Source organism: Gadus macrocephalus, chromosome 12 (assembly GCF_031168955.1).
Source record: "Gadus macrocephalus chromosome 12, ASM3116895v1".
Taxonomy (NCBI): Eukaryota; Metazoa; Chordata; class Actinopteri; order Gadiformes; family Gadidae; genus Gadus; species Gadus macrocephalus.
In genome coordinates, this window is record NC_082393.1 from 7,619,988 (window position 1) to 7,632,539 (window position 12,552).

Consider the following 12,552-nt stretch of genomic DNA (forward strand, 5'->3'; position numbering starts at 1 on the left):
GAACTATGTCCAGCAGCAACACCATGGTGCCTGGGACTGAAAGCCATCACGAGAGCAAGATAAAGGACCCCAATATGGAGGACAGGTACACACCCATGTACACACACAAATACGAAAACATACACACGCTCGCACGCACACCGATATAGCTAGTCATGAAAAGATGCATATCTAAAGACCTCCTGCATACCTTGAAAGATATGCAGTACACTTATCATGTAACCAATTAAGACATGCATACACAGTTAAAATGGAGTTAAACGTATACACATACACTGGTCTGGAAACCTGCATGCTCAGCACATGTAAATCTAGTTTGAATATGTTGAAGCATGCATGCACAACAATCCAGCATGCAAGAACACTATGCAAATGACCTTGGAGGAATACCAGTCATGTACACCAGTCGTATAACTAGTTTAAACAGACACCACTCATGAGCTGAGTTAAAACTAGGTCAAACAGACGCCCTCTCCTGTTAAAAGTGATGGAAATATACACAACCTTCTTTAATAGCATGTTAGAAATTACTATTATTACAAATAATCTATAAAAAAAAGACATACCAATGAATCCATACCTATGCTGGTTCAACCAGGAACAAAATAACACCCTACGCCCTTAAGAAGGGACACCTAGGCGGAAATACATTTCTTAAGCTCATGCACATTTTTGATCACGTAACAGTTGATAACACTCCTTGATGTATGTGTATGTGTGCTCGTGTGTGTGTCCTGTCCTCCCAGCTACCCTCACCTGGACGTGTACAGCGGGATGAACATCAACCTGTCTCGTCAGCACCACCGCCTCGAATCCCGTTACAGCAGCAGCTCCGGGGGCTCCTACGAGGAGGAGAAGAGTGGGTGACCTCTCCATGACCTATGAAGAAATCCCCCCCCCCCCCCCCCCCCCATCCTCTCACTCTCCCTGTCTATCATAGATTCCCCATTGATTAGTCTGTCAGGAAGTGTGGTACAATTATTGAACTTGAAAGTTCAACGTCATTGATCTTTGATGGGCCAAATCGTTAACCGTTGATCTCTGCTGGAGATGGCGGTTCTAATGTACTAATCTGGCCGTTAGCTTGGCTAACGACCCCCCAGTCTATCACTAAGCTACAGTTCAGCTCCCCAAGGGAGTGGGGTATCCCCTGCCGTGTTCTTCTCGAGCGACGGTGGCTTTTTTATTGTGGTGGTTACAAACGATGCTGTGGTTGCTAAGCGCCCTCCCCACTCCACGGTGCAGGTGACTCCATGCCGCTGTACGCCAACTGGCGCCTGAAGGTGATGGACCACAACCGCCCAGAGCCCCTCCCCTTCCCTCCGACGGGCGGCTGCTGGTCGCCGCTGGTGGACCACCTGCCTGAAACAAACACCGCCGCCGTCCCCCTACACAGGTACACACTACCAGACTAGAGGGACCGGGTTCGATCCCCAATGTCCGCAGTGCAGCTGTAGGCCTCCTACAGCAAGGTGTCAATCCCTACCTGCTCCTAAGAAATTTAAATTAGATTCAATGTAACTTTACTTTACTAGTCACTAAATTAAAGCATTATTCAATTAACACCTGCATGGTGTCTTTAATGTAGTTTTGGTAGTAATCACAACAAATTACATATTTGATCAAGTTTCAAACATGGTCATGATGACCTCTGTCCTACCCTCAGGTGTAACATTGCAGTCATCCTTCTGACCGACCTCATCGTGGACCACGGAGTCAAGGTGGAATGGAGCGTCTACCTGCACCTCCTGCTGCACGCCATATTCATAGGTACACCTCATCCCATCATTCCTCCTCCTCCTAACTCAGCTAGATCCACTCCTCCTCCTAACTCAGCTCGATCAACACATCCTCCTCCTCCTAACTTAGCTAGAGCGACACCTCCTCCTATCACTCCTAGCACCGCTAGAATTACAAGCCCCTCAGCGCTCCTTAAACGCCTCCTTCTAGCTCCCTCAACACAACTGGAGCGACAACTCAACACCTCTCCTCCTCCCTCTCAATCGCTAAGCTTAGCTTAGCGATTGAGAGGGAGGAGGAGAGATGTTGAGTGTGAGTTGTAGCTTAGTAAGCTACAACTTCCTCCCTCTGGCACACGCGGTGTGTGCATCTCTGTTGGGATTCTGACGTTTTTTTCCCTGACTGGGGACCGTCCTGCAGGCTGTGATCATCAACACCCTGAGGTGTACGAGCACTGCAAGCGCCTGCTGCTCCACCTGCTGGTGGTCCAGGGAACCAACAGCAGCGTCCAGTCACTGGCAGCCGTGTTGCTACGCAACCGGGAGGCCAACGAGCCCCGGGTCCTGACGGTGAAGCCCATCGCACCCGAGTTCAACCTCACAGGTTGGTTGCTGGAAAATACACAACAAGACAATGGCGTGTGGACACAGGAATGAGTTGAAGTGTACCTTGCCTTGGACAGGTGTGTGCATGTGGCTTCATGCCGACCTGTCCAGGTTAAGTCTCATTGAGCAAGTCTTAGCTCCTGTTGATTTACTTATGGGGGAGAATTAAACGTAATTCAACACCATGACAACCAGGCATAAACCAAGTCAATAGATACAGAATTGTAAACCGATAAACCACACTTTGCATGTTATGTTATCACAGTTATTTACCTTGTGGGTGATCACACGACCGTTTAACCTGCAGGAGTCCAGGAGCTGATGCCAGAGCACCAGCCCTCTCCCATGACGGACTCGGGCCTGAGCTCTTCCTCTACCTCCTCCAGCATCAGCCTGGGCACAGGGGTGGGGGCGGGAGCCTTCTCCCCGCTGCCCCCCACCATGCTCCAGCAGGTGGACCTCTCCACCCTGCAGGACCAGAAGGTTAAAGCCCTGATTGAGTTCATCAGCTCCAGGTGAGGAGAAGGCCTTTCTGCTGCACCTTTAACCTGTAGACTAAGTTACTATATGGGATTACCATTCTGTTTGTTCTGTTGTCCTGCTCTAATATTACTTAACTGAATTCCAATTGATGACCATGGTTTCATACACTTGCATATCTCTGACGAACTACAACTTTAATCTATTTGTGTATATATAACCATAACTAAGACATTCTGTTGTTACTTGAATAATTATTTTTATTTATTTATTTATTTATTTATTTATTTATATATATATATATATATATATATTATTCTATTTAAATTGTATTTGAAAGCACTAGGAAAACCACTGTCTGATACTGTTCTATACAAATGAATTTGACTTTGACATAACCACCTTATCTTTCATTGTATTTGGTTCCATGCTCACAGTCAAGTCTGAATGGATTAGGTATTTCAAAATGCATGGATTTGGCTAATAGTGTGTGCTGGGTCTGGACTTTGGTTTGGTGGTTCTGTGTGTGGTGATAACATACATGGGTTTGGAGTTACAACGTCAAGTAATGACAATCATGTTATACAAGTTGTGGCGTGATGACACTGTTTGTTGTCCCTGTCCCGCCGTCAGTCACTGATGTTTGTTTGTGTTGGTTCTCCAGGAAGCGTGGTCCTCTCTGGAACCACGAGGACGTCGCTCCCAAGAACCCCCAGATCAAGAGCGCCGAGCAGCTCAGTGTGTTCCTCCGACACGTGGTGGCAGTGTTCAAGCAGTCCAACGCAGGTTGGTACTATGACACCCCCCCGACAGACGATATCTATCTCTTACCTTATCGTATCTCTTACCGCAGCCATACGTAACTCCTCCCACAGCCCTGCGTGACTCCTCCCCTTACCCTATTTGTCTTCCCTCAAAACCCTATATAACCTTCCCATAGCCCCATGTTACTGTTCCCAAACCAAATGTAGAGCTCCTCGCAAAACAATATCTAACTCCTCCCACAAAGCAATTTAACCCCTCCCACATACAAGGGTTGACCCCTCCCACAACATGTATGTAACTCCTACAAGCCAAACGTAACCAACCCCCACAAGCCGACTGGCTGGCTGATACAGTTTGAACTTTACATTTTACAAAGGTATGAGAGTAACGATCCTTGTATAGCAACAGGCATCGACGGACAACGGGCCAGCGTACTCAGTTGTATGGTGGTCCACTGTACAACCCCCCGCTGTGTCCATGCCCCTCCAGGGTTCCAGCTGGAGTCTCTGCTGAGCGAGGTGGCCCTGCAGACGGCTCTGTCCTGCACCTCCCGCCACTACGCCGGCAGGTCCTTCCAGATCTTCAGGGCCCTCAAGCAGCCGCTGACCCCGGCCACGCTGTCCGACGTCCTGTCACGCCTGGTGGAGACCGTGGGTGACCCGGGGGAGGAGGCCCAGGTGAGGACCTGCCAGTGCTTCCTCTACATTATACCCACCGTACTGGGTCGAATCGACATACAGGAAGTCCAAATGGGGGAAACTAGATTTTGCTGTTTCTATTTTCAAACGGTACTCTTCTTAAGAGATGCAGCTTGTTGACCGCAGTCTGTCAGTTGGCCTTACCCCTGCAATGCTATCCCCTGCTAGGCTAGCCCCAGCCGGGTTTACCACTGTTTACTGCCACTCCGCCAACCACTTCTCTGCTCACTCCTCAGGGCTTTGTTATCGAGCTGCTGTTAACGCTGGAATCGGGCATCGACACGCTTGCAGACACGGTGAAGAACTACGACCTCCTCACAGCCTTGGCACAGTAGGTCCCATCCTCCTCATCATGTTTTAAATCAACAGCTAGAAGACCATTGACCTCAGTGCAGGATAGCCTGAGGGTTTTTAAATCTAAGCCTAAGGTTCTGCAGACTACCCGTAGGCATGCTTGCGCAAGATGGCCTCACCCCTACCTGTTCCTTTATGACCTGTAGTCGATGTGGATAAAAGTGTCTGCTAAATGGTTAATGTTTAACCCAATCGACTCGAGACATTTTATATATTTTTATGACGGTGGTTTCTCTCCCAGGACCGCGGGCCATGACCCCCTGTTGGGCGCCAAGTTTGCGGCCAACCGGAAGAGCACGGGACAGCTGAACCTCAACAGCGGCGGCCTGTTCCACCACCACGTGCATGCGCACGCACGCAGCAACTCCCTCCGCACCAGCCAGATGTGCGAACGAAAGGGCGACCGCCGGCGCAGCAACACCCTGGACGTCGCCGACCGCCTCGGCGGTAGCCACGGCAACCTGGCCCGCACGCGGAGCCTCTCGTCACTACGGGAGGGCGGCGGGGGCGGAGGGGGGGGCCCGGGAGGACGCAACGGGGCAGAGGCCCCGCCCCCCGTGGACCCCTCCAACCTGATGGCCACGGTGTTCTGGATCGCCACGTCGCTGCTGGAGTCGGACTATGAGTTTGAGTACCTGCTGGCCCTGCGGCTGCTCAACAAGCTGCTGGGCCAGCTGCCCCTGGACCGGGCCGACAGCCGCGAGCGCCTGGAGCAGGTCCTTGCCAAGCTCAAGTGGTACAGCTACCCCGGCCTGCTGCAGCTCTTCCTCAAGGGCTTCACCTCGGCCTCCACCCAGGAGCTCAGCATCCACCTGCTCAGCAAGCTCATCAGCGTGTCCCGACACAAGCTGGTCGACCCCACGCAGCTGGCAGGTAAACAGTGATGAGGAACTCTGATGCAAAATGGATGCCGTAAACAATGTGGATAATGAGATGCAACGCTAGGTGAATTATTAGTGATATGGGCTGTCTCTTATTTAGTTGTAAAGCTCTTTCTAATAGTCTCGTTTTTTTTTTGATTCTCACAAACGGCAACAGAATCACATCTAGCACAACTCGGATTCAAAGTACATAAATCCAATCAGTTTAAGTTAACCTCCTCCTCCATACCTGGCGGTTCCTCTTTGTTTCTTCAAGGCTTCCCCCTCAACATCCTGTGCCTGCTGCCTCACCTCATCCAGCACTTTGACAGCCCCACGCCCTTCTGCAAGGAGACGGCAGAGCGCATCGCCAAGGTGTGTGCCGAGGAGAAGTCCCCCACGCTGGCTAACCTGGCCCACATGATGAGCCTGTATAGCACGCGCAGCTACTCCCGAGACTCCACCAACTGGATCAACGTGGTGTGTCGCTACGTGCACGACTCCTTCGCCGACATCACCTTCAACCTGGTCATCTACCTGGCCGAGGTGAGCGGGCCGCCGATTAGTACACACCTGTCTGCACCTGAGGTCACATCTGTAGCTTAGCATCGCACCTGTACACCTTAGCACCTGTACCTTGTGTATATAGCTCCACCGGTACGTTAATGTCTCACCTTTCCAAGTGTATCATAATGTCTGTGTACTTCTAAACCTGTACCTTAACGTCACACTTGAAACTCCTTGTGGTACTGAAAGATCAAACTGGAATGAATTTGTCTTCTTTTTTTTTCATCTCTCTCACATCAGCTGCTGGAGAAAGGACTTCCCAGCATGCAACAGTCGTTGCTCCAGATCATTTACAGCCTGCTGAGTCACATCGACCTATCAGCAGCACCCGTCAAACAGTTCAACCTGGAGATCATGAAGATCATCGGGAAATATGTCCAGGTGAGCCCTCCCAGTGTTCTGACGGAGAAGAGCAAAACTTTACTCTGTTGTAAAGAGTTAGAGAAAGACAGACAGACATAGTTCCTCATCTGGGGGACCAGAGGATCCGTCTGTTTTGATGAAGCCAGTTTGATCAACCATAATTAAGAACTTCAATAAGCTGTAGCTACAGTGTATTAATTTGTGGATACATGACATTCCGAATCTATACATAAGAACAAAAACAGAAAAATGTACAGTTAATATACAAACTATAACCAAGCCAAACCCAGCCAAAAGGTTCTGTCTTTGAAACCAAATGTCTGCTGTCTTCCTGATTAATTGTTTAGTGAGGCAAACGTAGGTAAAGGACACTTTGCCAAATGGCAATGCCCAGAAGGACCCTACAACAGTTACCCCACTAGTGAAGCGTAATGGAGGAATTGGCTTGTCTTGACTGAAGACACATTTCCCCGCTCTGTAGAAGCCTTTTACCAGCCCACTCACTGGCCCCAGCCCCAGGCTAGCTCTCCACCAACACACTCTCTATCAAACCTGCTTTTGTGTGCATGCATGCACACAAGTGTGTACTGTGAGCAGCCTCTATAGAGGAATGTAGGTCGCTACGACGTAGTAGTAGTTCAATGAAATAAGGACTGGCCTTCAATTCATGCAGAAAACGCGTGATCTCTCCTACTCGCATATTTGTAAAACTCCTACACGTTTTTGTGTGTGTGTTTCTGTGTCTATGCATCTTAATTCATGCGTGTCTGTTGATGCATGTGCATCCGTGTCGATGCGTTTTGTATTCACGCTCGTGTGTGCCGGTGTACGTCTGCGTGTCCATCCCCGCCTCCAGAGTCCATACTGGAAGGAGGCCCAGAACATCCTGAAGCTGGTGGTCTCTCGCTCCGCCAGCTTGGTGGTCCCAGACGAGATGCAGCGCTCCTACAGCGGCGAGTCGTCGGGCTCCCCTGAGGTGGCCTTCACGCGCATCTTCAACCACACCTCCAAGGAGCTGCCGGGGAAGACGCTGGACTTCCACTTCGACATCTCCGAGGTCAGAGCCCGCTCTCTGGACTGCTTGGCCTCCTGTTGTTTTTTGATACTCTCGTTGTCGGGGCTGCTGCCGAGACCTCTCCTCTGCTCGGGTTAGGTCGTGACACGTTAATTGCGGTGGGGGTGGTAGGGGGGGGTAGATATCTGGTGTTTTTTATATCAAGATACAGCTTTAAGTGTTTGTGTTCTTTCCCTCTTGGACACGGAATACTCCTATAGAAGGGTACAGTAGAGTTCATCTTTCTCTTTTTATTAGCATTTGTGAAAAGTGTCATGAGCTATTTGGTCACATCACATCAATATTACCTATGTTTGGAGTAATGTTTTCTGTTTTACTAAATGCTGGAACAAAGGAGAGTGGTTGTTGTTGAGCTGTTGATGCGTGGGTTTTGGTATAAAATAATAGTGTACAGCAGAATGCGATGTTGATGTGGGATTGGAATGAAACATACTATTGTACAAGAGAATGGGATGTTGATGTGATTGGAATGAAACATACTATTGTACAACAGAATGGGATGTTGATGTGATTGTGATGAAACATACTATTGAACAGTAGAAAGGGATCTTGACGTGTGTTTTTATTGGTCACTCCAGACGCCCATCATAGGACATAAGTATGGGGACCAACGCACGCCTGCGGGCCGCATTGGGAAGCAGCAGGTGATCGCCGTCACAAGGAGCACCTCGTCTACCTCCTCAGGGTCTAACTCCAACGGCCTGGTTCCCGTCAGCTGGAAGAGGCCCCAGCTCTCTCAGGTAACCACGGTGATACTGGAGTTACAATCCATGACGATCAACTACCAGGTAGCCATGGTGACCCACTTGGCGATGGGGTGACCATGGTGTCGAGCCTGACGATCAGGGAAACGGTGACACTCCTAAGGAGTGGTTAAATTGCTTTACTCTTGCCAAGCAGGTTACCCTAATGATACACCTGAGGACCAGGTAACCATAGAGACAGCCTGTACCTGTACAGGACTGGTTAACATAGTGACACACCGTGCGTTGAGGTAATAGTAGCGACACACATGGATGGCAGGTAAATATAGCGTCACTCCTGCGGGCAGGTAAATATAGCATCACATCTGGTTTGCAGGTTGCTATAGAGACCAGTATGGTAATCATTTGCACACACCTTGGAAGAGGTGTGTTCGGTAACAATCGAGATACCTGACTTTCAGCCAATGGGTCAGGATGTGCAGAATGGTGTCTTACTGTGATCTATTTCTGTTGTTCTTTAACGTTCTAGTGTGTAATTTCCTGTCAACGTTATAATTTCAGAGGAGGACTCGGGAGAAGCTGATGAATGTGTTGTCGCTGTGCGGTCCCGAGTCAGGAATCCCCAAAAATCCCTCTGTAAGACTCTTCTCCTAATCTGAGCCCAGAGCCTCAGTCCACACCTCCACAGACCACCACAGACCTCAATCTACACACACATGCGATTGCCTGCCGTTTGTAACGTTAGTCTTGTGCAACTCTGTGTTTGATCGTGTCTGCCCCGGTGCGTGGGCCCAGGTGGTGTTCTCCTCCAGCGAGGACCTGGACTGTGGGGAGCAGCAGAGCAGCCTGATCCCCACGGTGGAGGAGGTGGTGCAGGAGGAGGAGGGCCAGGGAGAGGACGCCGGCAGCGAACAGCAGTTTGGCGTCTTCAAGGACTTTGACTTCCTTGACGTGGAGCTAGAGGACACAGAGGTGAGCGTTCAGGAGAACTACAAACATGGAGGACAAAGCTTGCCAAGATACTGGCTTGATGCTCAGTGCAGGGGTTAATAAACTATAGGGGCGAGACTTTATACTGACCAGATACTCTTGGATACACGTAGACACACGGGTATACCATTAGATATACTCTCATATACTCACGTACTCTTCGATAAACTTAAATGCACTCCTGTACTCTGATGCACTCAGATACTCTGAAATACACAGAAATACACAGAAATACACTGTTTGTTCAATCTCGGCTATACTTTGATGCACTTTAATACACTTAAGTCACACTATTCAGTGTGTTATCAATACACACTGATACACAAGCTTGGAAAAGTGTTTTGATATAATACATTTCAGTAAAAAGACCTTATATAAGTGTTCTATTGACAGGAAGTAAAAAGTTTTGAACTGCGACTTATTTCAGTTACCTTTTTAACAAAGTGCTCTTATAGCGTTCTGTTTTTGTATTGTTTTCTTGTCTGGCCATATTTTTACGTTACAGTGTTCCATCCGATCTCTCGTCTTCTGTGTTTAGGACTCAAACGACTCACAAAGTTAGTAGAGGAAAACAAACGTTTTGTTCTGTGTCCTGTTTGTCTCTCTGTCTCTAACAAGCCATAGTCTTCTAACTCGCCTCTCTCACCTTTCTTCTTCTTTTGCTACAAGGAGTTGCAGGTAAGTCTGAGTAGTGCCCCCTGGGGTTGGCCTGTTAACCTCCCTGTCTTGTGACTGTTTCGTGACGTACAGCTCCTTCAGTAGAAACCACTGCTCCTTTGAATCGTCCTCCAACTCCTTTGGTTATCATGTTGAGTCGTTGATTCCAGAAGTTGCTTTCAGTGCCATCAGGATATCCGGTTAGAGCCCTGAAGTAAGATAAGATGTACTTTAGTAATGCAAGACAGGTTGAATCTGCTTGTCGCAGCAGAAGTACAGCAGAAGTACAGATGATAAATAAAGAGATTATTAGAATATGAATAAAAATATGAGTAGGAAAAAGTTTTGATCTGACTTTATCAGCACTGTATTTATTCACATATATGGTTATTTGTTTGTAACGTGTGTTTTTGTCCCTCTCCATTCGTGCGTGTATATGTATATACTTGTGTTATTGCCGACTCCCCTTGTGGTCCCTGTCGTGCGTGGCGCCCCTCTAACCTGCTGTTCCCCGCGGCGCCCTGCAGGGGGAGAGCATGGACAACTTTAACTGGGGCGTGCGGCGCCGCTCGCTGGACAGCATGGACAAGGGCGACACGCCGTCGCTGCAGGAGTGCCAGTACACGGGCAGCACGCCCAGCCTCAACCTCACCAACCAGGAGGACACAGACGAGTCGTCAGAGGAGGAGGTACTGAGTGCTAGCCAGATTCTCACTCGCGCCAACCTCGTAAGTCCTCTCCATCTACACAAATTCAGCCCATCCCCCCCCCCCGCCCCCGTCCCCCACCCTGCCCTATCTATGCCGCCCCCCTGCCCACTGACCCCCGCCACGCTCCTCTCTCAGAAGGCTGGCATGGTGTGTGTGCGTGGGTGTCGGGGTATGGCTGTGTGTGTGTGTGTGTGGGGACTTGCGCTGAGCTGAGCCTCAATGGGTCAGAGGCTATCTGCTTGCTTCCTGGCTGGTGAGAGACACGCCCCCTTCCACCTCCTCCGTCCCCTTAGTCCCCAGTGCAACATTACTGTTGATGTGCACACTCTACCATTAGGTAAGTACAGGCTACAGCCTAGGACAGTGTACTGTATAGAACCAGTTAAGTCCTGTATGGAATAGTACTGACCTACTAACTTGGTTTTATAGTATGGTATGCTGAGATCATTCAGATCATTCCTAAAACCAAGTCGAACTGACTGCAAGCTGTTCTACTTGGACACTTAATTGGCCAAAGGAACTCTGCCTCGAAATTCGAGTCGACGTACGGGATTGTTTAAAGAGGTTGACGATCATCATAGCCCCGCCCATAGGCAGGGGCTGTAAAGAATATGTATCTTTACTAATAATTGAAAGAGACCTTCAGCTTTAGATATGCGACATATGCAATTTATTGTCAATTTAAGACAAAGTGACAAATTTACAGCATGGTTCTCTGCCTTTCCTTCATTTTAGGTTCAAAGTTATTTGGCTGCTTCTCTTAACCACACCCTGCTTTGCACTGTTTGTAGGAATCTGTTTTCTTTCTGGATGTAGTGCTGCTTCAGTCCTTTTGACGGCCTTATTTTCCAATATATTTCTCTACTTACTTCCTGCTCTGTTGTGCATCTTGAGAATGAGCCTAACTCCCTAAAACTCCTCTTATCCACCCCCCTTTATCACATTCAGCATGCCTTGTGTGACATTAGAGCATTGGAAGAGCCTTTAGAAATTGATTAACTACTACTATCTTGACCATTGCACAATTTCACTTAATGTTTTTGCCTTGCTGAATTTTAGACAAAAATTATCTAATCTATGTTATCTTAACTTATTATCTTTTGACATATATACACATATATATACATGGATGAATCGTTAGATGCATGCATAATGAAAGTGACCAGAGAAAAGGAGCCTGGTGCTTGACAGTTTAGTAGCCTGCTCTTCAGACCTCTGACAAAACGCAAGCAGGGCCGTGTAGCAGTTGAATACATTTTATATATGAAGTGGGTTTAATTAAAAAAAATACGGGGGAGTATTTTGTGTCGTCTGTCCATCTCCCTCTCGGGGCGAGCGCTGACCAGACGATGCTTATCTGGTGTCATTTCCTGAACAGCTGAACAGCGACTCGGCCACGGACGACGCCACCTCCAACCACGTGGACTCCCTCCTGCAGTCCCAGGAGTCATGCAGCAGCGTGCTCCCCGAGGACGTAGGCTGCCCCTTGCCCTCCCTCCCCTCCCACCCGTCCCTTCCTCGGCTGGACAGCCCCGCCCTGGACCGTCCCGTGCTGGAGAGGGCCCATTCAGACAGCGCCAGCAGCCAGCTGCCTGAGGTGCGGACAATCGGGATCAGTAATACGCTGTGGCGCTCGGGCGCTTTCTAGTCTCTGGCAGCATGCTCTCTGCTCGGGCTGTGGGGTTATAGGGGTTTCTTGCCTGTGTTCTCTCCTCCACCTGTCTCTCCTCCTTGCTCTGTCTGTCTTTCTGTCTGCAATGATGGGTTTCTGATGGGATGCATGACGCTGGTGTTTAGGTGTGTCCAACTGTCTGTCTGGAAGTGTGTCTGTGTGTGTGTGATGGGGCGAGCAATACAGCAGGCTTGTGTTGCTGCTTCTCTCTCTCTCTCTCTCTGTGTGTGTGTGTGTGTGTGTGTGTGTGTGTGTGTGTGTGTGTGTGTGTGTGTGTGTGTGTGTGTGTGTGTGTGTGTGTGTGTGTGTGTG

At 49.1% G+C, this 12,552-nt stretch overlaps 1 protein-coding gene across 13 annotated transcripts in view; it reads left to right on the top strand.

The window, feature by feature from the left end:
* fryl (furry homolog, like) overlaps positions 1 to 12,552 on the top strand; it is a 74,177-nt gene that overhangs the window by 48,472 nt on the left and 13,153 nt on the right. For 12 of the 13 annotated variants that reach the window (XM_060066999.1, XM_060067000.1, XM_060066991.1 and 9 more), the window contains 18 exons: positions 1 to 85; positions 747 to 859; positions 1,246 to 1,396; positions 1,667 to 1,770; positions 2,161 to 2,343; positions 2,653 to 2,860; positions 3,490 to 3,611; positions 4,080 to 4,267; positions 4,525 to 4,619; positions 4,884 to 5,515; positions 5,780 to 6,048; positions 6,310 to 6,450; positions 7,289 to 7,489; positions 8,086 to 8,247; positions 8,773 to 8,847; positions 9,007 to 9,183; positions 10,386 to 10,586; positions 11,947 to 12,165. In XM_060066999.1, the coding sequence (XP_059922982.1) occupies positions 1 to 85; positions 747 to 859; positions 1,246 to 1,396; positions 1,667 to 1,770; positions 2,161 to 2,343; positions 2,653 to 2,860; positions 3,490 to 3,611; positions 4,080 to 4,267; positions 4,525 to 4,619; positions 4,884 to 5,515; positions 5,780 to 6,048; positions 6,310 to 6,450; positions 7,289 to 7,489; positions 8,086 to 8,247; positions 8,773 to 8,847; positions 9,007 to 9,183; positions 10,386 to 10,586; positions 11,947 to 12,165 (3,326 nt within the window). The remainder of the gene's footprint in view (positions 86 to 746; positions 860 to 1,245; positions 1,397 to 1,666; positions 1,771 to 2,160; positions 2,344 to 2,652; positions 2,861 to 3,489; positions 3,612 to 4,079; positions 4,268 to 4,524; positions 4,620 to 4,883; positions 5,516 to 5,779; positions 6,049 to 6,309; positions 6,451 to 7,288; positions 7,490 to 8,085; positions 8,248 to 8,772; positions 8,848 to 9,006; positions 9,184 to 10,385; positions 10,587 to 11,946; positions 12,166 to 12,552) is intronic. The other variant, XM_060066993.1, reaches the window with a different exon arrangement.